Source organism: Oncorhynchus mykiss, chromosome 15 (genome assembly GCF_057628025.1).
Source record: "Oncorhynchus mykiss isolate SJ-2025 chromosome 15, ASM5762802v1, whole genome shotgun sequence".
In the NCBI taxonomy this organism is placed as follows: domain Eukaryota; kingdom Metazoa; phylum Chordata; class Actinopteri; order Salmoniformes; family Salmonidae; genus Oncorhynchus; species Oncorhynchus mykiss.
The window spans coordinates 1,247,501-1,270,481 of record NC_143036.1 but is presented as its reverse complement, the minus strand read 5'-3'; the positions used below and the strand labels follow the sequence as shown (position 1 = coordinate 1,270,481).

Genomic DNA, 22,981 nt, shown 5'->3' with positions numbered 1-22,981 from the left:
GGGTATTGTGATGTCATTAAGGGGTATTGTGATGTCATTGTGGGGTATTGTGATGTCATTAAGGGGTATTGTGGTGTCATTAAGGGGTATTGTGGTGTCATTATGGGGTATTGTGATGTCATTATGGGGTATTGTGATGTCATTAAGGGGTATTGTGATGTCATTATGGGGTATTGTGATGTCATTAAGGGGTATTGTGATGTCATTAAGGGGTATTGTGGTGTCATTAAGGGGTATTGTGGTGTCATTATGGGGTATTGTGGTGTCATTATGGGGTATTGTGATGTCATTATGGGGTATTGTGATGTCATTAAGGGGTATTGTGATGTCATTATGGGGTATTGTGATGTCATTAAGGGGTATTGTGATGTCATTATGGGGTATTGTGATGTCATTAAGGGGTATTGTGATGTCATTAAGGGGTATTGTGATGTCATTATGGGGTATTGTGATGTCATTAAGGGGTATTGTGATGTCATTAAGGGGTATTGTGATGTCATTAAGGGGTATTGTGGTGTCATTAAGGGGTATTGTGATGTCATTATGGGGTATTGTGATGTCATTAAGGGGTATTGTGATGTCATTATGGGGTATTGTGATGTCATTAAGGGGTATTGTGATGTCATTAAGGGGTATTGTGATGTCATTAAGGGGTATTGTGGTGTCATTAAGGGGTATTGTGGTGTCATTATGGGGTATTGTGATGTCATTATGGGGTATTGTGATGTCATTAAGGGGTATTGTGATGTCATTATGGGGTATTGTGATGTCATTAAGGGGTATTGTGGTGTCATTATGGGGTATTGTGATGTCATTAAGGGTTATTGTGTTGTCATTAAGGGGTATTGTGATGTCATTATGGGGTATTGTGATGTCATTAAGGGGTATTGTGATGTCATTAAGGGGTATTGTGATGTCATTAAGGGGTATTGTGATGTCATTATGGGGTATTGTGGTGTCATTATGGGGTATTGTGATGTCATTATGGGGTATTGTGATGTCATTAAGGGGTATTGTGATGTCATTAAGGGGTATTGTGATGTCATTATGGGGTATTGTGATGTCATTAAGGGTTATTGTGTTGTCATTAAGGGGTATTGTGATGTCATTATGGGGTATTGTGATGTCATTAAGGGGTATTGTGATGTCATTAAGGGGTATTGTGATGTCATTAAGGGGTATTGTGATGTCATTATGGGGTATTGTGATGTCATTAAGGGGTATTGTGATGTCATTAAGGGGTATTGTGATGTCATTAAGGGGTATTGTGATGTCATTAAGGGGTATTGTGATGTCATTAAGGGGTATTGTGATGTCATTATGGGGTATTGTGATGTCATTATGGGGTATTGTGATGTCATTAAGGGGTATTGTGGTGTCATTATGGGGTATTGTGATGTCATTAAGGGGTATTGTGATGTCATTATGGGGTATTGTGATGTCATTAAGGGTTATTGTGTGTAGATTAATGAGGGAAAAAAATATTTAATCTATTTAATCTATCTAGAATAAGGCTGAAACGTAACAAAATGTAACAAAATGTGGGGGGTCTGAATAATTTCCAAAGGCTCTGTATATTGTAATATTTCTTCATTTCGTTTTTCACTCAACTACATTTACACAAACTAAAAGAAGAATTTGAAACAGTAAGTTGATTGTATATTGTTTTATTATTAGAGATCTGGTGACAGGCTTCATGATAATTCGATTTGTGATTATGAGAGGGTTTGTTCATTATGTTTGATTGTTAGAAAATACATTAAAAAAACTGTTTTAAAATCATAACTCATCTTTGAAATGTAGAGAAAATATAACAAAACATCAAATATAGCAACTGATCATGAGATAAAAAAAATAAAGACATGTTCATCGAATCAATGTTTAAAAAATACCTGCTGTTTATTCTGTTCAGCTGGTAGAACATATCAACTGGGCATAGTTTTGTTCAATAAATAATGTATTTTTTAAATGTCTCTCTGTTTTACTGCTTGTAGGATTGTACTGTTAGTAATCAGGCATAGCACACATTCAGCTGAAGTATGTATGAAGTACACGTCTATACAGTGCATCTACCTTGACCTGGATGTGAAAGGTATGGAACCTTTTGTTTTGAGTTGTTCTCACAGTTCACAGTGTCTCTGTTCCAGGTCTTCAGTTCAGCATGTTGCTGCCACTTCTACACTGCTCTGTTGAAAGACGATTTAAAAAAAACATTCCCGCTCTCTCTCGACTTGAAAACAACTTGAACACAATCAAGGAACATTTTCAACTCTAATAAGCTATGTCCCGATGTCATCCCAACTGACGCGACGGCCCACTTAGAACAGCCCTGCCTTCTTCTTCAGGTCGTTCTGCCGCCACCTGGGCAGCCGCTGGAAACCAGACCGAGAACAACCCAGCAGGTTCTCCAGATCCACATCAGAGAGATAGTCCTGAGAAGAGAGAGAGAGAGAGAGAGAGAGAGAGAGAGACAGAGAGAGAGAGAGAGAGAGAGAGAGAGAGAGAGAGAGAGAGAGAGAGAGAGAGAGAGAGAGATTTTTGCACATCGTTACAACACTGTATATAGACATAATGTGACATTTCAAATGTCTTTATTCTTTTGGAACTTCTGTGAGTGTAATATTTACTGTTTATTTTTATTGTTTATTTCACTTTTGTTTATTATCTATTTCACTTGCTTCGGCAATGTAAACCTATGTTCCCCATGCCAATAAAGCCCTTGAGTTGAGAGTGAGAGAGACGTATTTCATGTGTTATGCTGACCCCTGCTGGCCCCTGCTGTCAGTTCACCACCATAACACTAATCTTGGTTCCCCAGAAGTAAAAGTATTTCGAGAAAGTTTGTCATTTCCTGTTTTTACTTCTGGGGGGAATGCCATTAACAATTTGGATTACCTTTGTGTAAAAGTCTCCACCCAAATGGAAACTCTAGGCCTCCCTCTCCCTCTTCCTCTAATTTCAGCCATGTTTATCAGGGCCAAAAATGACATTTTCTGTTTTCCTGAATTTTAACGATATATCCAATTTTTACTTTGTGTGCTGTGGAAACCATTTATCACACGGGCTTGAAAATCACCAAACCAGTTTAGGAACCACCTTTTCCCAATCCTGATTTGTCCAAATAGTAAACAACGAAAATATGACCATTTCCCTAATAACCTGCTGTACAATACAGTCTCAGCAGTACTATTTTATAATAGCATCCTCACCTCTCTCCTATTAGGGTCCACTCCCTTGGGCAGCTCATTGGGGCTCTTGTTGATCAGCAGCTCAGGGCCCAGGTACTCTCCAGTCCTGGGAGTTGGGGTGGTGGAGGGGACCAGGGTGATGGAGGGGCCCAGGGAGGGGGAGGACAGGGTGGGGGACAGGGTAGTGCTGAAGGTGGTGGACAGGCAGTCCTGACCTCCAGGGGTGGCTGGGCTGGAAGGGCCACAGGAGCCCCCTCCTGTCCCAAGGTGGAGCTTGTAGGATGGTGGAGAGCTGAACTGGGCTGGGCCTCCTGGAGCGCTGTACCCAGCACCTCCACTACTCCCCCCAGCAGAACCCTTACTCAGCTCTGTGTTGTTCAGATTCTACATGAAACAAGAGGAGGAGTGAGATGTAGATACTGATATCCCCTCTAACAGGTGAAAGCTGATATCCCCTCTAACAGATGAAAGCTGATATCTCCTCTAACAGGTGAAAGCTGATATCTCCTCTAACAGGTGAAAGCTGATATCCCCTCTAACAGGTGAAAGCTGATATCCCCTCTAACAGGTGAAAGCTGATATCCCCTCTAACAGGTGAAAGCTGATTTCCAAACTAACAAGTGGAAGCTGGTTGGATGATTTAGAACATATGTAAATGAATGTTTCTTTGCTTACGATCATTCACGTTTGATGCATGCAAAGGTTAGGCTTGTATTGGTTATATCATAATGACAATACAAGGTGGCTAATGGTTATTTTTGTTACTTGAGTTAGTAACATTATTGCTAGAGTGTGTTAGTGAATCACTTACTACAGTAATCTGAGAGATAGATGCAACATCGCCCAGGTTTTGTTTCATTTCCTCATAGGAGGAGCCTCCCTGTTGAGAAGAGAAGATCCACTAGTCTGTTAACACCAGTCTGTAAACACCAGTCTGTTAACAACAGTTTGGTAACACCAGTTTGGTAACACCAGTTTGGTAACAACAGTTTGGTAACACCAGTTTGGTAACACCAGTTTGGTAACAACAGTTTGGTAACACCAGTTTGGTAACACCAGTTTGGTAACACCAGTTTGGTAACAACAGTTTGGTAACAGATCACCGGTCTGTGATCTTCATGTTAAGAATCATAAATACATTTATTCAAACTTTACCTGACTGTAAATAGATGCACAGAACACACTAACAAACACAGATTGACTCGAGTCCCCACCTCTTCCCCTAATAAATTCAATTCACTTTGCTGAAGTTACTCAATAAAACACATCTAGTCACATTTGTAGCAGTGCATCCCGTTTTCCCTCTAGCGGTGATGGCTGGTGTCCCAGATCTACTCACGCTCCACTTCTGAGGGTCCCATGCGTTGAACCATCCGGTGAAGGTCAGTGGCTCGTAGCCCTGTTTGACAGAGATGATGGGTGTGTCAGGGTCCCGCCCCGCTGGGTGGGTCCTCAGGTACTCTAGAGCACTGTTACACGCTTCCTTGGTCTCATATTCGTTGGCAGACCTGCCAATCCACAGGAAGATCTGACGGGATTGGACAAATATGGAGTCAGGGTTATTCAGTGGTAATGATGGTATGGTTTCCCTGAAGTGAACTGTGCTTTATGTAGAGTCATGCTCTACATGAGAACTACATGATACTTGCTTCATCTCTGTTTAAACATCAACTACTGGAATCACATGTTACCAGAGGATTCGACTGAGCCCAGGGCCCAAGACCCTGGTAACCATGGCAATGACCTCTCACCTATTCCCCGGTAACTATAGTGATGACCCCTGAACCCTAACCCCCTCTCAGATAACCATAGTGATGACCCTTGACCCCTCATCTCCTCCCAGGTAACCAAAGTGATGACCCCTGACCCTTCACCTCTTCCAGGTAACTATAGTCATGGCCCCTGACCCCTTACCTCCTCCCAGGTAACTATAGTCATGGCCCCTGACCCCTCACCTCCTCCCAGGTAACTATAGTCATGGCTCCTGACCCCTCACCTCCTCCCAGGTAACTATAGTCATGGCCCCTGACCCCTTACCTCCTCCCAGGTAACTATAGGCATGGCCCCTGACCCCTTACCTCCTCCCAGATAACTATAGTCATGGCCCCTGACCCCTTACCTCCTCCCAGGTAACTATAGTCATGGCCCCTGACCCTTCACCTCCTCCCAGGTAACAATAGTCATGGCCCCTGACCCCTCACCTCCTCCCAGGTAACCAAAGTGATGACCCCTGACCCCTCACCTCCTCCCAGGTGTCTAGCAGCATGACATCATCCTGGTCCAGGTCCTCCTGAGTCAAGTCCTCAACCTCTGTCATCCTGAACCGACCAGTCTGATTGGAGCATTCAAACAACCGAGGGCTGTGGGGAGTCTCCTCCTTCTGCAGTCTGATAGACAGGATGTGACGTCACAAAGTCACATGACAGCATTTGATGTCACAGAGTCAAATGACATGTTCAGACCGATAGATCTACCAATATCAGGATTACATCTAAAGATATTGCAATAGGGACCTGAACATGAACAATCTAGACACTAGTTCAAGTGTAATTCTAGTGGTAGTTTCATCCTATATATAGTGTCATCCTAGTTCTAATTCTACTGTCATCCTAGTTCTAGCTTCATGCTAGTTCTATTATCAGGCTAGTTCTAGTGCCATCCTAGTTCTAGTGTCATCCTAGTTCTAGTGCCATCCTAGTTCTAGTGTCATCCTAGTTCTAGTGCCATCCTAGTTCTAGTGTCATCCTAGTTCTAGTGTCATCCTAGTTCTAGTTTCATCCTAGTTCTAGTGTCATCCTAGTTCTTGTGTCATCCTAGTTCTAGTGTCATCCTAGTTCTAGTTTCATCCTAGTTCCTGTATCATCCTAGTTCTAGTTTCATCCTAGTTCTAGTGTCATCCTAGTTCTAGTGTCATCCTAGTTCTAGTGTCATCCTAGTTCTAGTGTCAAACTAGTTCCCGTATCATCCAAGTTCTAGTGTCATCCTAGTTCTAGTGTCATCCTAGTTCTAGTTTCATCCTAGTTCTAGTTTCATCCTAGTTCCCGTATCATCCTAGTTCTAGTGTCATCCTAGTTTTAGTGTCATCCTAGTTCCCGTATCATCCTAGTTCTAGTGTCATCCTAGTTCTAGTGTCATCCTAGTTCTAGTGTCATCCTAGTTCTAGTGTCATCCTAGTTCTAGTGTCATCCTAGTTCCCGTATCATCCTAGTTCTAGTGTCATCCTAGTTCTAGTGTCATCCTAGTTCCCGTATCATCCTAGTTCTAGTGTCATCCTAGTTCTAGTGTCATCCTAGTTCTAGTGTCATCCTAGTTCTAGTGTCATCCTAGTTCTAGTGTCATCCTAGTTCTAGTGTCATCCTAGTTCCCGTATCATCCTAGTTCTAGTGTCATCCTAGTTCCCGTATCATCCTAGTTCTAGTGTCATCCTAGTTCTAGTGTCATCCTAGTTCTAGTGTCATCCTAGTTCTAGTGTCATCCTAGTTCTAGTTTCATCCTAGTTCTAGTGTCATCCTAGTTCTAGTGTCATCCTAGTTCCCGTATCATCCTAGTTCTAGTGTCATCCTAGTTCTAGTGTCATCCTAGTTCTATTATCATCCTAGTTCTAGTGTCATCCTAGTTCTAGTGTCATCCTAGTTCTAGTGTCATCCTAGTTCTAGTGTCATCCTAGTTCTAGTGTCATCCTAGTTCTAGTGTCATCCTAGTTCTAGTGTCATCCTAGTTCTAGTGTCATCCTAGTTCCCGTATCATCCTAGTTCTAGTGCCATCCTAGTTCTAGTGTCATCCTAGTTCTAGTGTCATCCTAGTTCTAGTTTCATCCTAGTTCTAGTGTCATCCTAGTTCTTGTGTCATCCTAGTTCTAGTGTCATCCTAGTTCTAGTTTCATCCTAGTTCCCGTATCATCCTAGTTCTAGTTTCATCCTAGTTCTAGTGTCATCCTAGTTCTAGTGTCATCCTAGTTCTAGTGTCATCCTAGTTCTAGTGTCAAACTAGTTCCCGTATCATCCAAGTTCTAGTGTCATCCTAGTTCTAGTGTCATCCTAGTTCTAGTTTCATCCTAGTTCTAGTTTCATCCTAGTTCCCGTATCATCCTAGTTCTAGTGTCATCCTAGTTTTAGTGTCATCCTAGTTCCCGTATCATCCTAGTTCTAGTGTCATCCTAGTTCTAGTGTCATCCTAGTTCTAGTGTCATCCTAGTTCTAGTGTCATCCTAGTTCTAGTGTCATCCTAGTTCCCGTATCATCCTAGTTCTAGTGTCATCCTAGTTCTAGTGTCATCCTAGTTCCCGTATCATCCTAGTTCTAGTGTCATCCTAGTTCTAGTGTCATCCTAGTTCTAGTGTCATCCTAGTTCTAGTGTCATCCTAGTTCTAGTGTCATCCTAGTTCTAGTGTCATCCTAGTTCCCGTATCATCCTAGTTCTAGTGTCATCCTAGTTCCCGTATCATCCTAGTTCTAGTGTCATCCTAGTTCTAGTGTCATCCTAGTTCTAGTGTCATCCTAGTTCTAGTGTCATCCTAGTTCTAGTTTCATCCTAGTTCTAGTGTCATCCTAGTTCTAGTGTCATCCTAGTTCCCGTATCATCCTAGTTCTAGTGTCATCCTAGTTCTAGTGTCATCCTAGTTCTATTATCATCCTAGTTCTAGTGTCATCCTAGTTCTAGTGTCATCCTAGTTCTAGTGTCATCCTAGTTCTAGTGTCATCCTAGTTCTAGTGTCATCCTAGTTCTAGTGTCATCCTAGTTCCCGTATCATCCTAGTTCTAGTGTCATCCTAGTTCTAGTGTCATCCTAGTTCCCGTATCATCCTAGTTCTAGTGTCATCCTAGTTCTAGTGTCATCCTAGTTCCCGTATCATCCTAGTTCTAGTGTCATCCTAGTTCTAGTGTCATCCTAGTTCTATTATCATCCTAGTTCTAGTGTCATCCTAGTTCTAGTTTCATCCTAGTTCTAGTTTCATCCTAGTTCTAGTGTCATCCTAGTTCTAGTTTCATCCTAGTTCTAGTTTCATCCTAGTTCTAGTGTCATCCTAGTTCTAGTGTCATCCTAGTTCCATCAAAAAATAAGAAAATAAAAGTAATTAAATATCAGCATTAAAATAAAATGAGCAATAGGGAGGCTCCATAGAGGGAGTACCAGTACAGAGTCAATGTGCTGGGTCAACGGTTTGTCGAGGTAATTGAGGTAATACGTACATGTAGGTAGAGTTAAAGTGACCTTATAGTTTCATCCTAGGTCTAGTGTCATTCTAGTTCTATTATCATCAGTCTGTTTGTACCGTGTCATCAGTCTGTTTGTACCGTGTCATCAGTGCGTGTGTACCGTGTCATCAGTCTGTGTGTATCGTGTCATCAGTCTGTTTGTACCGTGTCATCAGTCTGTGTGTACCGTGTCATCAGTGTGTGTGTACCGTGTCATCAGTGTGTGTGTACCGTGTCATCAGTCTGTGTGTACCGTATCATCAGTGTGTGTGTACCATATTAGCAGTGTGTGTGTACCGTGTCATCAGTGTGTGTGTACCGTATTAGCAGTGTGTGTGTACTGTGTCATCAGTGTGTGTGTACCGTGTCATCAGTGTGTGTGTACTGTATCATCAGTGTGTGTGTACTGTGTCATCAGTGTGTTTGTACCGTGTCTTCAGTGTGTGTGTACCATATCATCAGTGTGTGTGTACCGTGTCATCAGTGTGTGTATACCGTGTCAGCAGTGTGTGTGTACCGTGTCAGCAGTGTGTGTGTACCGTGTCATCAGTGTGTGTGTACCGTATCATCAGTGTGTGTACCGTGTCATCAGTCTGTGTGTACCGTGTCAGCAGTGTGTGTACCGTGTCATCAGTCTGTGTGTACCGTATCATCAGTGTGTGTACCGTGTCATCAGTGTATGTGTACCGTGTCAGCAGTGTGTGTGTACCGTGTCATCAGTCTGTGTGTACCGTGTCAGCAGTGTGTGTGTACCGTGTCATCAGTCTGTGTGTACCGTGTCAGCAGTGTGTGTACTGTGTCATCAGTCTGTGTGTACCGTGTCAGCAGTGCGTGTGTACCGTGTCATCAGTCTGTGTGTACTGTGTCATCAGTCTGTGTGTACCGTGTCATCAGTGTGTGTACTGTGTCATCAGTCTGTGTGTACCGTGTCAGCAGTGCGTGTGTACCGTGTCATCAGTCTGTGTGTACCGTGTCAGCAGTGCGTGTGTACCGTGTCATCAGTCTGTGTGTACCGTGTCAGCAGTGCGTGTGTACCGTGTCATCAGTCTGTGTGTACTGTGTCATCAGTCTGTGTGTACCGTGTCAGCAGTGTGTGTGTACCTCTTGTCGCAGGCGTAAGGGGCCTTCCCTCCCAGAGCCACCCAGAACTCAGCAGGCTCCTGTCCCTCCATAACAACCTGTTTATCCTGCCTGGACAGAACGTCTGCCACTGCCTTTGCCATCTCTCTCTCATCACCACTACAACCCTGAGACAGAAGACGCAGGATACAGGCACATGTCACACACAATACAGATACATGAAATCTGATCCCTTCCCTCTGCTTTAAGTGAAGCCCGAGAAGCCGTTGTTTGGAGGATATATTGGCACGGGTGTAGTTAGGTCGGAGACAAAGTCGAGGACTGGAAAACCGTGCCAATATATCTATCAAACGCCGGCTTCAAGGGCATTTTCAGTTTTTTACAACGGGTGAACAACATATTCAAAGAATTATTGGAATATTTTTATTAAAAACATTATTTTGCTGAATGTATTGACACTATTTCATCCTTCCACAATATATAGTCCCGATACAAATCTAGGGTTGCTACCTAAGCTGGCTGGTTGTTCGTTCTATTGGTTTGGTTACTAGAGATGAGACCCAATCGTTCAGTCTTTTTGTTCTGTATCTATGGATGCGACCCAGACGTTCATTCTACATGTTCGATTGCCATACTGGCTGGCAACGTTCGTATCCCTTGCTAACTAGCCAACTACGGCTAACTTACAGTCACGTCAAAAAGTGCAGCCAGAATAACAGCAAAGTAGCCGCATTTGCATTTATTTAAGCAGTTTTCTAGTGACATTTATTTGGAAACATCCATAACAATGAGGTGTGATTTCGCCTGGCATAAAAAATGTGCTCACTAGTCAAGACACTGTTGTTCAGAGGAGCTAGCCAACAACACAGCTAACAACACAGCCAACAACACAGCTAACACAATCACTTTAAACTGAAGCTGGAAAGACTGAAAACTAGCTGCACGTTATTTTGCTTTTCTTTTTATCATTTGCCATTTCATATCTTTAAAAATGATGCCAGCTCATTCATGATTTCGACTGGCTGAGAAACGCTGTCTGCCTGTCTGTTTGTCTCGTCCCAACTCCTGACACGTTCATTACTGTGGAAGAGCTGGAGATCGACATTGAATATTGAATATCCCGGTTTTGACCTTTGCCTGATTTTCTTGCTCCATTCACACCTGCCTAACCCTTCTGCCTGCCCTGCCCTGACCTCGAGCCTGCCTGACCATTCTGCCTGCCCTGCCCTGACCTCGAGCCTGCCTGACCATTCTGCCTGCCCTGCCTTGACCTCGAGCCTGCCTGACCATTCTGCCTGCCCTGCCCTGACCTCAAGCCTGCCTGACCATTCTGCCTGCCCTGCCCTGACCTCGAGCCTGCCTGACCATTCTGCCTGCCCTGCCCTGACCTCGAGCCTGCCTGACCATTCTGCCTGCCCTGCCCTGACCTCAAGCCTGCCTGACCATTCTGCCTGCCCTGCCCTGACCTCGAGCCTGCCTGACCATTCTGCCTGCCCTGCCCTGACCTCGAGCCTGCCTGACCATTCTACCTGCCCTGCCCTGACCTCGAGCCTGCCTGACCATTCTGCCTGCCCTGCCCTGACCTCGAGCCTGCCTAACCATTCTGCCTGCCCTGCCCTGACCTCGAGCCTGCCTGACCATTCTGCCTACCCTGCCCTGACCTCGAGCCTGCCTGACCATTCTGCCTGCCCTGCCCTGACCTCGAGCCTGCCTGACCATTCTGCCTGCCCTGCCCTGACCTCGAGCCTGCCTGACCATTCTGCCTGCCCTGCCCTGACCTCGAGCCTGCCTGACCATTCTGCCTGCCCTGCCCTGACCATGAGCCTGCCTGACCATTCTGCCTGCCCTGCCCTGACCTCGAGCCTGCCTGACCATTCTGCCTGCCCTGCCCTGACCTCGAGCCTGCCTGACCATTCTGCCTGCCCTGCCCTGACCTTGAGCCTGCCTGACCATTCTGCCTGCCCTGCCCTGACCTCGAGCCTGCCTGACCATTCTGCCTGCCCTGCCCTGACCTCGAGCCTGCCTGACCATTCTGTAACTCTGAACTGGTTTTGACCTTTTGCCTGTCCACGACCATTCTCTTGCCTTCCCCTTTTGGATTGTTAATAAACATCTTGGACGCTAACCATCTGCCTCCTGTGTCTGCATCTGGGTCTCGCCTTGTGCCGTAATATCTCCACTGTTGGAAACTAAATGTTAGTCTAAAAGAAATGTGAGATGCTAGATGCTTTTTATAGTGGAGATCAAGTCTATAAATTGCCTGGCTGGGCTGATGGATTGCGTAGTCAGATGGATCAGAGTGAATAGGCATTTTAACGTCATATATTTAGCCAGTGGTAACTTGTGGAATAGACACCAGCTGGAATGCGGTTTTAACATATTAGCATTCAGGATAAGACCCAACCGTTATATAATCCCTGTCAAACATCGTACCTTGAATTTACCACAGGTAACAGTGTCTGACCTTGCCGTACCACAGGTAACAGTGTCTGACCTTGCCATACCACAGGTAACAGTGTCTGACCTTTCCGTACCACAGGTAACAGTGTCTGACCTTGCCGTACCACAGATAACAGTATAGTACCTTGCCGTACCACATATAACGGTGTAGTACCTTGCTGTACCACAGGTAACAGTGTAGTACCTTGCCGTACCACATATAACAGTGTCTGACCTTGCCGTACCACAGATAACAGTATAGTACCTTGCCATACCACAGGTAAATCGTGTGGTCAGTTTTTAGCAGGAACACATCATTGGTGTTGAGTGATGAGGAGCGGGCTGGGACCTCAGTAGCCCTAGTGTTCATCTCATGAGTCCCTCGAACCTGGAACAGTCTGGCTCCCGGGCCTGGATTAGTCACCCCCGCTCTGCCTGTACCACCCTGAACTCACACACACACACACACACACACACACACAAAATCATCTTAAAGGGATATTTAAAGGGATATATCATCCAAAATCTACATTTGGGTGACATGTCCCTTTCCTTGAGTTTTGTCTGAAGGTCCAAGGTCTATTGTTCTTAACTGACTTGCCTGGTTAAATAAATAAATAAATAAAGGTGACAGAATCCACAATAATCCATGATTTACTTCTGTCTACAGCCTGAAGTTAGCATGTTAGCTTCATCACATTTCATCAGTGGTTCCAGGAGAACCGGTTCTCCTGGAACCAATGATGAAAAATAGTGATGCTAACATGCTAATTTCAGGCTGTAGACAGAAGTAAATCATGGATTATTGTGGATTATGTCACCATGGACCTTCAGATTAAACTCAAGGAAAGGGACATTTCACTCAAATTTAGATTTTGGATGAACTATCTCTTTAAGATGAAGGACCATGTCACCAGATGAAAGATGATCTCACCTCGAAGATGATGAGTTTTCCTTTAAAGATGGCCAGGAAGTGACGCGGCTCTTTTCCCATGACCACCCTGACTTGGACCGGCACTCCGCTGTACTTGTTGTCCATGGCAACGGCCTGATAGGCACACGATGTGATCTCATCCTGAGTAGCATGGCGACCCTGCACCGTAAACCAAGACACACGTCAGTCACACACACCCAGCACAACACGCAGGTTAATTAACTAGTCACTAACTAGTCTCAGCTTCTAGTGTTTAATTAACTATACACTGACTAGCCTCAGCTTCTAGTGTTTAATTAACTATACACTAACTAGTCTCAGCTTCTAGTGTTTAATTAACTATACACTGACTAGCCTCATCTTCTAGTGTTTAATTAACTATACACTGACTAGTCTCAGCTTCTTGTGATTAATTAACTATACACTAACTAGTCTCAGCTTCTAGTGTTTAATTAACTATAAACTAACTAGTCTCAGCTTATTGTGATTAATTAACTATACACTGACTAGTCTCAGCTTCTAGTGTTTAATTAACTATACACTAACTAGTCTCAGCTTCTAGTGTTTAATTAACTATACACTGACTAGTCTCAGCTTCTAGTGTTTAATTAACTATACACTGACTAGTCTCAGCTTCTAGTGTTTAATTAACTATACACTGACTAGTCTCAGCTTCTAGTGTTTAGTTAACTATACACTGACTAGTCTTAGCTTCTAGTGTTTAATTAACTATACACTGACTAGTCTCAGCTTCTAGTGTTTAATTAACTATACACTGACTAGTCTCAGCTTCTAGTGTTTAATTAACTATACACTGACTAGTCTCAGCTTCTAGTGTTTAATTAACTATACACTAACTAGTCTCTACTTCTAGTGTTTAATTAGCTATACACTGACTAGTCTCAGCTTCTAGTGTTTAGTTAACTATACACTGACTAGTCTCAGCTTCTAGTGTTTAATTAACTATACACGGACTAGTCTCAGCTTCTAGTGTTTAATTAACTATACACTGACTAGTCTCAGCTTCTAGTGTTTAATTAACTATACACTGACTAGCCTCAGCTTCTAGTGTTTAATTAACTATACACTGACTAGTCTCAGCTTCTAGTGTTTAATTAACTATACACTAACTAGTCTCTACTTCTAGTGTTTAATTAACTATACACTAACTAGTCTCAGCTTCTAGTGTTTAATTAACTATACACTGACTAGTCTCAGCTTCTAGTGTTTAATTAACTATACACTGACTAGTCTCAGCTTCTAGTGTTTAATTAACTATACACTAACTAGTCTCAGCTTCTAGTGTTTAGTTAACTATACACTAACTAGTCTCAGCTTCTAGTGTTTAATTAACTATACACTGACTAGTCTCAGCTTCTAGTGTTTAATTAACTATACACTGACTAGTCTCAGCTTCTAGTGTTTAATTAACTATACACTGACTAGTCTCACTTTCTAGTGTTTAATTAACTATACACTGACTAGTCTCAGCTTCTAGTGTTTAATTAACTATGATTACTACTATGATTTAATTAACTATGACCAACACTATAATGCTGAAACTCAAGGCATTATATCCACTAAAGAAGACATGGTCTGAACCTGTTGTTGTCAGTGTCTTACCTGCCACATGTAGAGTATGTACTGCAGCTTGCTAGCTCTCTTGTAGGTGTAGAGCACCAGGTAACAGTCTCCTCCGTAGAACTGACCGAACGAGCTGGGGTGGAGCTCTCTCAACTCCAGGTCCTCTATACGCCAGATCTGGATTAAGACCATTGCAAGTTTAAGTAAGTAATTGTGGGAGTAGGTGTTTGGTATTGTTGGTATTTTATTAGGATCCCCATTAGGTGTTGCAAAAGCAGCAGCTGTTCTTCCTGTGGTCCACACAAAACATGAAACATGACATAATACAGAACATAAATAGACAAGAACAGCTCAAGGACAGAACTATATACATTTAAAACATTTAACATGTGGCCTCCATATCAATACATACACACAAACTATCTAGGTCAAATAGGGGAGTTCCATGCCGTAAGGTCTCTATATAATACTGTACACTTTCTTGAATTTGTTCTGGATTTGGGACTGTGAAAAGACCCCTGGTGGCATGTCTGGTGGGGTAAGTGTGTGTGTCAGAGCTGTGTGTAAGTTGACAATGCAAACAATTTGGGATTTTCAAAACATTAATGTTTCTTGTAAAATTAAGAAGTGATGCAGTCAGTCTCTCCTCAACTGTTAGCCAAGAGAGGCTGGCATGCATAGCATGTATATCAGCCCTCTGATTACAATGAAGATCAAGACGTGCTGCTCTGTTCTGGGCCAGCTGCAGCTTAACTAGGTCTTTCCTTGCAGCAGTCGACCACACAACTGGACAATAATCAAGATTAGACAAAACTAGGTTCTGCAGGACATGCTTTTTGGAGAGTGGTGTCAAAAAATATTTTTATACAGCCAGACCTCTCCCCATCTTTACAACCATTGAATCTATATGTTTTGACCATGACAGTTTACAATCTAAGGTAACGCCAAGTAATTTAGTCGCCTCAACTTGTTCAACAGCCAGACCATTCATTAACAGATTCAGCTGAGGTCTAGAATTTAAGAAATGATTTGTACCAAATACAATGTTCTTCTTTTAAAGATGTTCAGGACCAGTTTATTACTGGCCACTCATGCCAACACTCAAACTTTTGTTAATGGTTTTAGTGACTTCATTAGCTGTGGTTGCTGATGTGCATATGGTTGAATGATCAGCATACATGGACACACATGCTTTGTTTAATGCCAGTGGCAGGTCATTGGTAAAAAATAGAAAAGAGTAGAGGGCCTAGAGAGCTGCCATGCAGTACACCACACTTTGTAGGTCTGCTGTTAGAATCAGTAAAGGCCGCTTTACTTCCCTCTAGGACAAAGACTTTCCACTAGGCTCAGATTAAAGATATGAAAGATAGGATTGGCAATAGAGTCAGCTACCATCCTCAGTAGCTTTCCATCTAAGTTGTCAATGCCAGGAGGTTTGTCATTATTGATCGATAACAATCATTTTTTCCACCTCTCCCTCACTAACTTTACAAAATTCAAACTTGCAATGCTTTTCTTTCATTACTTGTTTTGTTATGCATGAATATGATGGCTCATTGTTTGTTGTTGGCATTTCCTGCCTAAGTTTGACTGTGAAGTAATCATTCAAATAATTGTCAACATCAAATGGTTTTGTGATGAATTAAGTATCTGATTCGATGAAAGATGGAGTTGAATTTGTCTTTCTGACCATCATTTAATTTACAGTACGTTTTTTTACCATCATTCTTTATTTCATTGATCTTGGCTTCATAATATAGTTTCTTCTCATTTTTGTTAAATTCAGTGACATAATTTCTCAATTTGCAGTAAGTCAGCCAGTCAGATGTGCAGCCAGACTTATCAGCCACTCCTTTTGCTCCATCTCTTTCAACCATACAGTTTTTAAATTCCTCATCAAACCATGGAGCCTTAAACAGTTCTAACAGTCAGTTTCTTAACATGTCCATGTTTAACAATAATTGGAAGAAGCAATTTCATAAATGAATCAAGTCCAGTGTTTGTATGCTCCTTATTAATCACATCAGACCAACAAATATTTTTAACATCATCGCCATAAGAGTCACAGCTAAATATTTTGTATGATCTCTTATACATTACTTTAGGCCCGGCTTTTGGAACTTTGGCTTTCCTGGATATAGCCACTATATTGTGATCACTGCATCCAATGGGTACGGACACAGCTTCAGAACAAAGTTCTACAGTATTAGTACAAATATGACCGATACATGTGGATGATCTTGTTCCTGTAGTGTTTGTAAACACCCTGGTTGGTTGATTAATAACCTGAACCAGATTACAGGCACTGGTTACAGTGAGAAGCTTCCTCTTGAGAGGACAGCTTGATGAAAACCAGTCAATATTTAGGTCCCCAAGAAAGTAGACCTCTCTGTTTACATCACATATCAAATCAAATCAAATCAAATTTATTTATATAGCCCTTCGTACATCAGCTGATATCTCAAAGTGCTTTACAGAAACCCAGCCTAAAACCCCAAACAGCAAGCAATGCAGGTGTAGAAGCACGGTGGCTAGGAAAAACTCCCTAGAAAGGCCAAAACCTAGGAAGAAACCTAGATACATACACTATCAAGCATTTCAAACACATTACTTAGACACTGACTGTAAGCACTTGGTGGCCTATAGCAGCACCCCTAAAGAAAAAGCTTTAGATGAGGCAGGTGAACCTGAAACCACACCACTTCATGAACACTTGACATAAGATCTTCTCTAAGCATTACAGGGATATGGCTCTGAACATATACAGCAACACCTCCCCCATAAGCATTTCCGTCTCTTCTATAGATGTTATGTCCTTGTTACTGAATTATGTTATGTCCTCGTCAAATGAATTATCTAAGTGAGTCTCAGAGATGGCGAACATATGAATGTTATCTGATGCTAGCAAGTTATTGATTTCATGAAGGCTACATATGGGCTATTTTCAGCCCTTTCCTGGGTAGCTTATCAGAGATAGACATAATATTGAAAAGAGGAAACAAAGCAAGATAAAAACTATACATTCAGCCGTCCATTAATCAGTTGGTGTGTGTGCGTGTGTGGGCTGCAGGGTTCAAGCTACGAACCTATAGGCTTAGCTCATTTATCCCTTCCAGGCTTGTCGGAGGGAGGGTGAGCAATGAGCCTGTCATAGCGGATCTAAGAAATGCCCCCATGCGTTCTGGCAGCTTTTATGGTTGGGACAAGTTCTTTCCTCTTCTGGCGCACAGCTTAAGGATAGTCCTCGTTGAGGAAGATATACAGTACCAGTCAATTTCTTTTAATATTTTCTACATTGTACAATACTAGTGAAGACTGAAAATCTACGAAATAACACATGGAATCCTGTATTAACCAAAAAAGTGTTAAACAAATCCAAATATATTTTATATTTGAGATTCTTCAAAGTAGCCACCCTTTGCCATGATGACAGCTTTGAACAATTAACAGGTGTGCCTTGTTAAAAGTTTAATTACATTTATTTCCTTCTTAATGCGTTTGAGCCAATCAGTTGTGTTGTGACAAGGTAGGGGTGGCATACAGACGTTAGCCCAAGTCCATATTATGGCAAGTAAGAACTATGCAAAGAGAAACAACAGTCCATCGTTACTTTAAGACATGAAGGTCAGTCAATACGGAACATTTCAAGAACTTTGAACATTTCTTCAAGTGCAGTTGCAAAAACCATCAAGAGCTATGATAAAACTGGCTCTCATGACGACCACCACAGGAGAGGAAGTCCCAGAGTTACCTCTGCTGTGGAGGATAAGTTAATTAGAGTTAACTGCAATCAGATTGCAGCCCAAATAAATGCTTCACAGAGTTCAAGTAACAGACACATCTCAACATCAACTGTTCAGAGAAGACTGAGTGAATCAGGCCTTCATTGTCACGTTCTGACCTTTATTTCCGTTGTTTTGTATTTATTTAGTATGGTCAGGGCGTGAGTTGGGTGGGCAGTCTATGTTTGTTTTTCTATGTTTTGGGGCATTTCTATGTTTTCGGCCTAGTATGGTTCTCAATCAGAGGCAGGTGTCATTAGTTGTCTCTGATTGAGAATCATACTTAGGTAGCCTGGGTTGCACTGTTTGTTTGTTGGGTGATTGTCTATGTTGATGGCTTGTTTCAGCACAGTCCATAGGATTAGCTTCACGGTTGTTATTTTGGTGACTGGTTTTGTATAGTGTTCAGTGTTCACTACTTTCTTTATTAAAGATTGACCATGGACACTTACCACGCCGCGTATTGGTCCTCAGATCCATCTCGCCTCTCCTCTTCAGATGAGGAGGACGGCCGTGACATTCATGGTTGAATTGCTGCAAAGAAACCACTACTAAAGGACACCAATAATAAGAAGAGACTTGCTTGGGCCAAGAAACACAAGCAAAGAATATTAGACTGGTGGAAATCTGTCCTTTAGTTTGATGAATCCAAATTTGAGATTGTTGGTTCCAACCGCTTTGTCTTTGTGAGACACAGAGTAGGTGAACGGATGATTTCTGCATGTGTGGTTCCCACCGTGAAGCATGGAGGAGGAGGTGTGGTGGTGTGGGTGTGCTTTGCTGGTGACACTGTCAGTGATTTATTTAGAATTCAAGGCACACTTTACCAGCATGGCTACCACAGCATTCTACAGCGATACACCATCCCATCTGGTTTGCGCTTAGTGGGACTATCATTTGTTTTTCAACAAGACAATTACCCAAAACACACCTCCAGGCTGTGTAAGGGATATTTGACCAAGGAGAGTGATGAGGTGCTGCATCAGATGACCTGGCCTCCACAATCACCCAACCTCAACCCAGTTCAGATGGTTTGAGATGAGTTTGACCGCAGGGTGAAAGAAAAGCAGCCAAGTGCTCAGCAAATGTGGGAACTCATTCAAGAAAAGCATTGCTCATGAAGCTGGTTGAGATAATGCCAAGTGTGCAAGCTGTCATCAAGGTGAAGGGTGGCTACTTTGAAGAATCTAAAATCTAAAATATGAAGTATATTTTGATTTGTTTGACACTTTTTTGGTTACTACATGATTCCATATGTGTTATTTCATAGTTTTGATGTTTTTACAATTATTCTACAATGTAGAAAATAGTACAAATAAATGAAATTCCTTGAATGAGTAGGTGTGTCCTAACTTTCTACTGGTACTGTATGTTCCTCTCAAGTTCTTGGCTCTTTCCAGAACAGCTGCCTTGTCCTTGAACTCAGGAACTTGACTATTATCGGCCTTGGCTTGTCACCTGGGCCCGGTGGTGGGTTTTCCAGTCCTGTGGGCGTGCTTTACCTTAATCTTCCTGTGGTCCATCTTCAATTTCTCAAAGATCATTTCCCTCACTTTGTCCTCAATTCCATCCACAACCATAGTATTCTGCCTTATTTGTCCCTCGAGACAGTCTGATTTATCTGCCATTGTTGTCATGGATTCACACACAGAACTGATGTCCTCTCACAATGACTTACAGATTGCTATCATTTGACGTTCTCCTGTTTCTACTCATCGAGGTGACCCCGGGAGAACTGCAAGCTGTTCTTCATGTCCAGGACCTCTCTGGTCAGGTCGTCCATTATCTTATTAGTTGACTCCACCAGTATTTGGACAAAACACTTGTAGTTATTTTCTTGTTGTTGTAATAACTGCTTGTAGAACTATTTTTTGTTCATTTAAAAGATCATTCACGTGTGATAGAGAGACACCACTCTCCTCAACGGTACTCTCGTCGGCTCTGGTCTTTGTCATGGTAGCTAGCAACGTAGGTTACACTGTTACTCCTCACAGTTCCAGACAGGGCAGGTCACAGGGAAGATTGAAAACAACAAACAGCAGGGATTTAGACAGCCATAAACCCAGGACAATCCGCGGTCCCAGCCACAATGGCTAACCTCATCGTGGGCTGCGTTCCCGAGAAAACCTTGCTAGCTTGATAGGCCAAATAGCTCCTGAAACTCGGCCTTGGTTGGCAGGATCCCTTATTTGAATATCCGTTTAGTTTCCGTCAGTTTTCAGACCTGACTTGCTAGTTTTTATTCAGTTTTAGTTGTATAAAAATGTTTCTATTTGGTTTTTAAATTATTTAGTTTCAGTTTTAGTGTTCGGACAGAAAGCACCTGTGGGAGGCTAGGAGACATTTGGATTGTATAGTTTATATAGTTCAAACAACTTTAACACCTGTCCAATGTGTTTTAACATTTCAACATTAGTAGTACATGTAAAGGAGAATCAAGTTAGCTACCTAGTAATTTATGTTGGAAACTTCGCCCTCTCCTGGCAGCATATATTTCACATATGTAGTTGCTTGAAATCCCCCAAAAGATTGAAAACTCAATTGAAAACAATATTAGATGTTTGCCCAAATTAAAAGACAACAAGTAATAGCCTTGGTGTGTCTCACCTGAACCTGTCCAGAGGCGTCGTCCACCATGCGTTGCTGTGCTGCCAGTTCAGGACGAGCATGAAGCTCCATCACATCAAACTTCACCTGCTCAACCTTAGCTACAGGACAGGACACAATGGTGTTGAGATGGAACAAAAAACCTACACATCTATGACCAGGGTTGTAGTATTTACAGTGTTCAGAAGTTGCTCATTGTAAAGAATTTGTTGTTTAGTTAGTTACATATCATCTTTGTTTCATGTAGCTAGTTACAGCACCTTCAGAAAGTCTTCATACCCCTTTACTTATTGCACATTTTGTTGTGTTACAGCCTGAATTTAAAATGGATTAAATATATTTTTTCTCTCACCCATCTACACAACAATAAGTGCATTTGTCCGGGAGTGTGCGTGCAGGACAGAGGAATAGCAATTCTTACACTATTGTTATAAATTCAATCACCTTCTTCATCCTCGTCATTCAGTTCATTGAAATTAAATTTTGAAGTCGTGCACAATTATCAGTTTCTATTTAGGTTTATGTCGCCCATTCATTGTCAGTTAGAGACACAGTAGGACCCAAAAGCATAATCAGTGCTCTAACTCCCCCTTGTGGTGGTCTGAAGCAATGAAGTAGTGACGCAGGGTGCCGTACTAAACCACAAATTACCTCTAAGTCCCGCAAAACGTTTAGTTGAGCAACCACTGTACCTATCTTGGCTAGTTAATAGTTACATATATTGGTTAGTTAATATCTTGTTTAGTGAATAATAGTAGTTACCTAACTGAGTTAGTAGTAGTTACCTATATTGGGTAGTTAAACATATTTACCTACTTAGTTAGTTAGTTAGTAGTTACCTATCTTGGTTTGTTAATAGTAGTTGTTATTGTTTTGTTTAGTTAATAGTAGTTACCATGACTGTAGAGTAGAGTAGTAGTTACATATAATGGTTAGTTAATAGCCGTTACCTATCTTGTTTAGTTAGTAGTAGTTACCTATCTTGTTTAGTTAGTAGTCATTACCTATATGGTTTAGTTAGTAGTAGTTCCCTATGCTAGTTAGTTAGTAGTCATTACCTTTCTTGTTTAATTAGTGGTAGTTACCTATCTTGTTTAGTTAGTAGTCATTACCTTAGTAGTAGTTAGCTATCTTGGCTAGTTAATAGAAGTTATCTATCTTGGCTAGTTAATAGTAGTTATCTATCGTGGCTAGTTAATAGTAGTTATATATCTTGGCTAGTTAATAGCCGTTACCTATCTTGGTTAGTTAAGATTAGTTACCTATCTTGTTTAGTTAGTAGTCATTACCTTTCTTGTTTAGTTAGTAATAGTTACCTATTTGTTTAGTTAGTAGTCATTACCTTTCTTGTTTAGTTAGTACTCGTTACCTATCTTGGCTAGTTAATAGCCATTACCTATCTTGGTTAGTTAGTAGTTAACTATCTTGGTTAGTTAGTAATTGTTACCTATCTTGGTTAGTTAATAGCAGTTACCTGGCGTGGTTAGTTAGTAGTTACCTATCTTGGTTAGTTAGTAGTCATTACCTATCTTGGTTAGTTAGTAGTTACCTATCTTGGTTAGTTAGTAGTCATTACCTATCTTGTTAGTTAATAGCAGTTACCTGTCTTGGTTAGTTAGTAGTTACCTATCTTGGTTAGTTAGTAGTTACCTATCTTGGTTAGTTAGTAGTCATTACCTATCTTGTTAGTTAGTAGCCGTTACATATCTTGGTTAGTTAATAGTAGTTACCTATTTTGTCTAGTTAATAATAGTTACCTATCTTGGTTAGTTAATAGTAGTTACCTATCTTAGTCAGTTAGTTAGTAGTTACCTATCTTGTTTAGTTAGTATCCGTTACATATCTTGGTTAGTTAATAGTAGTTACCTATCTTCCCAGTGGTGTACACATTCCCCAGGCCTTTTGTCTGTCCCTTCTCTGTCCATGAAATGAAGAGATGTTTGAACATGGCTGACTCTCCTCCCTCAGCCATCACCTCCACATTAGTGCTGCTGGAGTAGTTCTTAGCCTTGATGAAGCCCTACAGAGGATATAGGATGAGGGATGTTTTCTCTGCATTGAGGGTTGAATCTTAACTTGAGATATGCATGTAATTTCCATGTGTTCCTGTTTTAGTTGGTCAACTGTGACTCACCACTGCCCTGCCCAGTGCCGAGCGACGCTCCTCTATAG

The 22,981-nt window shown here is 41.9% G+C and overlaps 1 protein-coding gene across 2 annotated transcripts in view; it reads right to left on the bottom strand.

Moving 5' to 3' along the window:
• Positions 1–1,651: 1,651 nt before the first annotated feature.
• Positions 1,652–22,981, bottom strand: part of vill (villin-like) — a 53,795-nt gene continuing 32,465 nt past the window's right edge. Inside the window, exons 9-20 of one of the 2 annotated variants that reach the window (XM_036945629.2) lie at positions 22,944–22,981; positions 22,676–22,829; positions 20,810–20,910; positions 14,460–14,597; positions 12,837–12,995; positions 12,168–12,347; positions 9,485–9,630; positions 5,431–5,575; positions 4,528–4,716; positions 4,000–4,068; positions 3,210–3,572; positions 1,652–2,432 (exon numbers count right to left, since the gene is read on the bottom strand). The exon at positions 22,944–22,981 is cut by the window's right edge and continues 61 nt beyond it. In XM_036945629.2, the coding sequence (XP_036801524.2) occupies positions 2,319–2,432; positions 3,210–3,572; positions 4,000–4,068; positions 4,528–4,716; positions 5,431–5,575; positions 9,485–9,630; positions 12,168–12,347; positions 12,837–12,995; positions 14,460–14,597; positions 20,810–20,910; positions 22,676–22,829; positions 22,944–22,981 (1,796 nt within the window). In that variant the 3' untranslated portion in view covers positions 1,652–2,318. Of the gene's footprint in view, positions 2,433–3,209; positions 3,573–3,999; positions 4,069–4,527; positions 4,717–5,430; positions 5,576–9,484; positions 9,631–11,957; positions 12,348–12,836; positions 12,996–14,459; positions 14,598–20,809; positions 20,911–22,675; positions 22,830–22,943 lie in introns of both variants that reach the window. The other variant, XM_090199057.1, reaches the window with a different exon arrangement.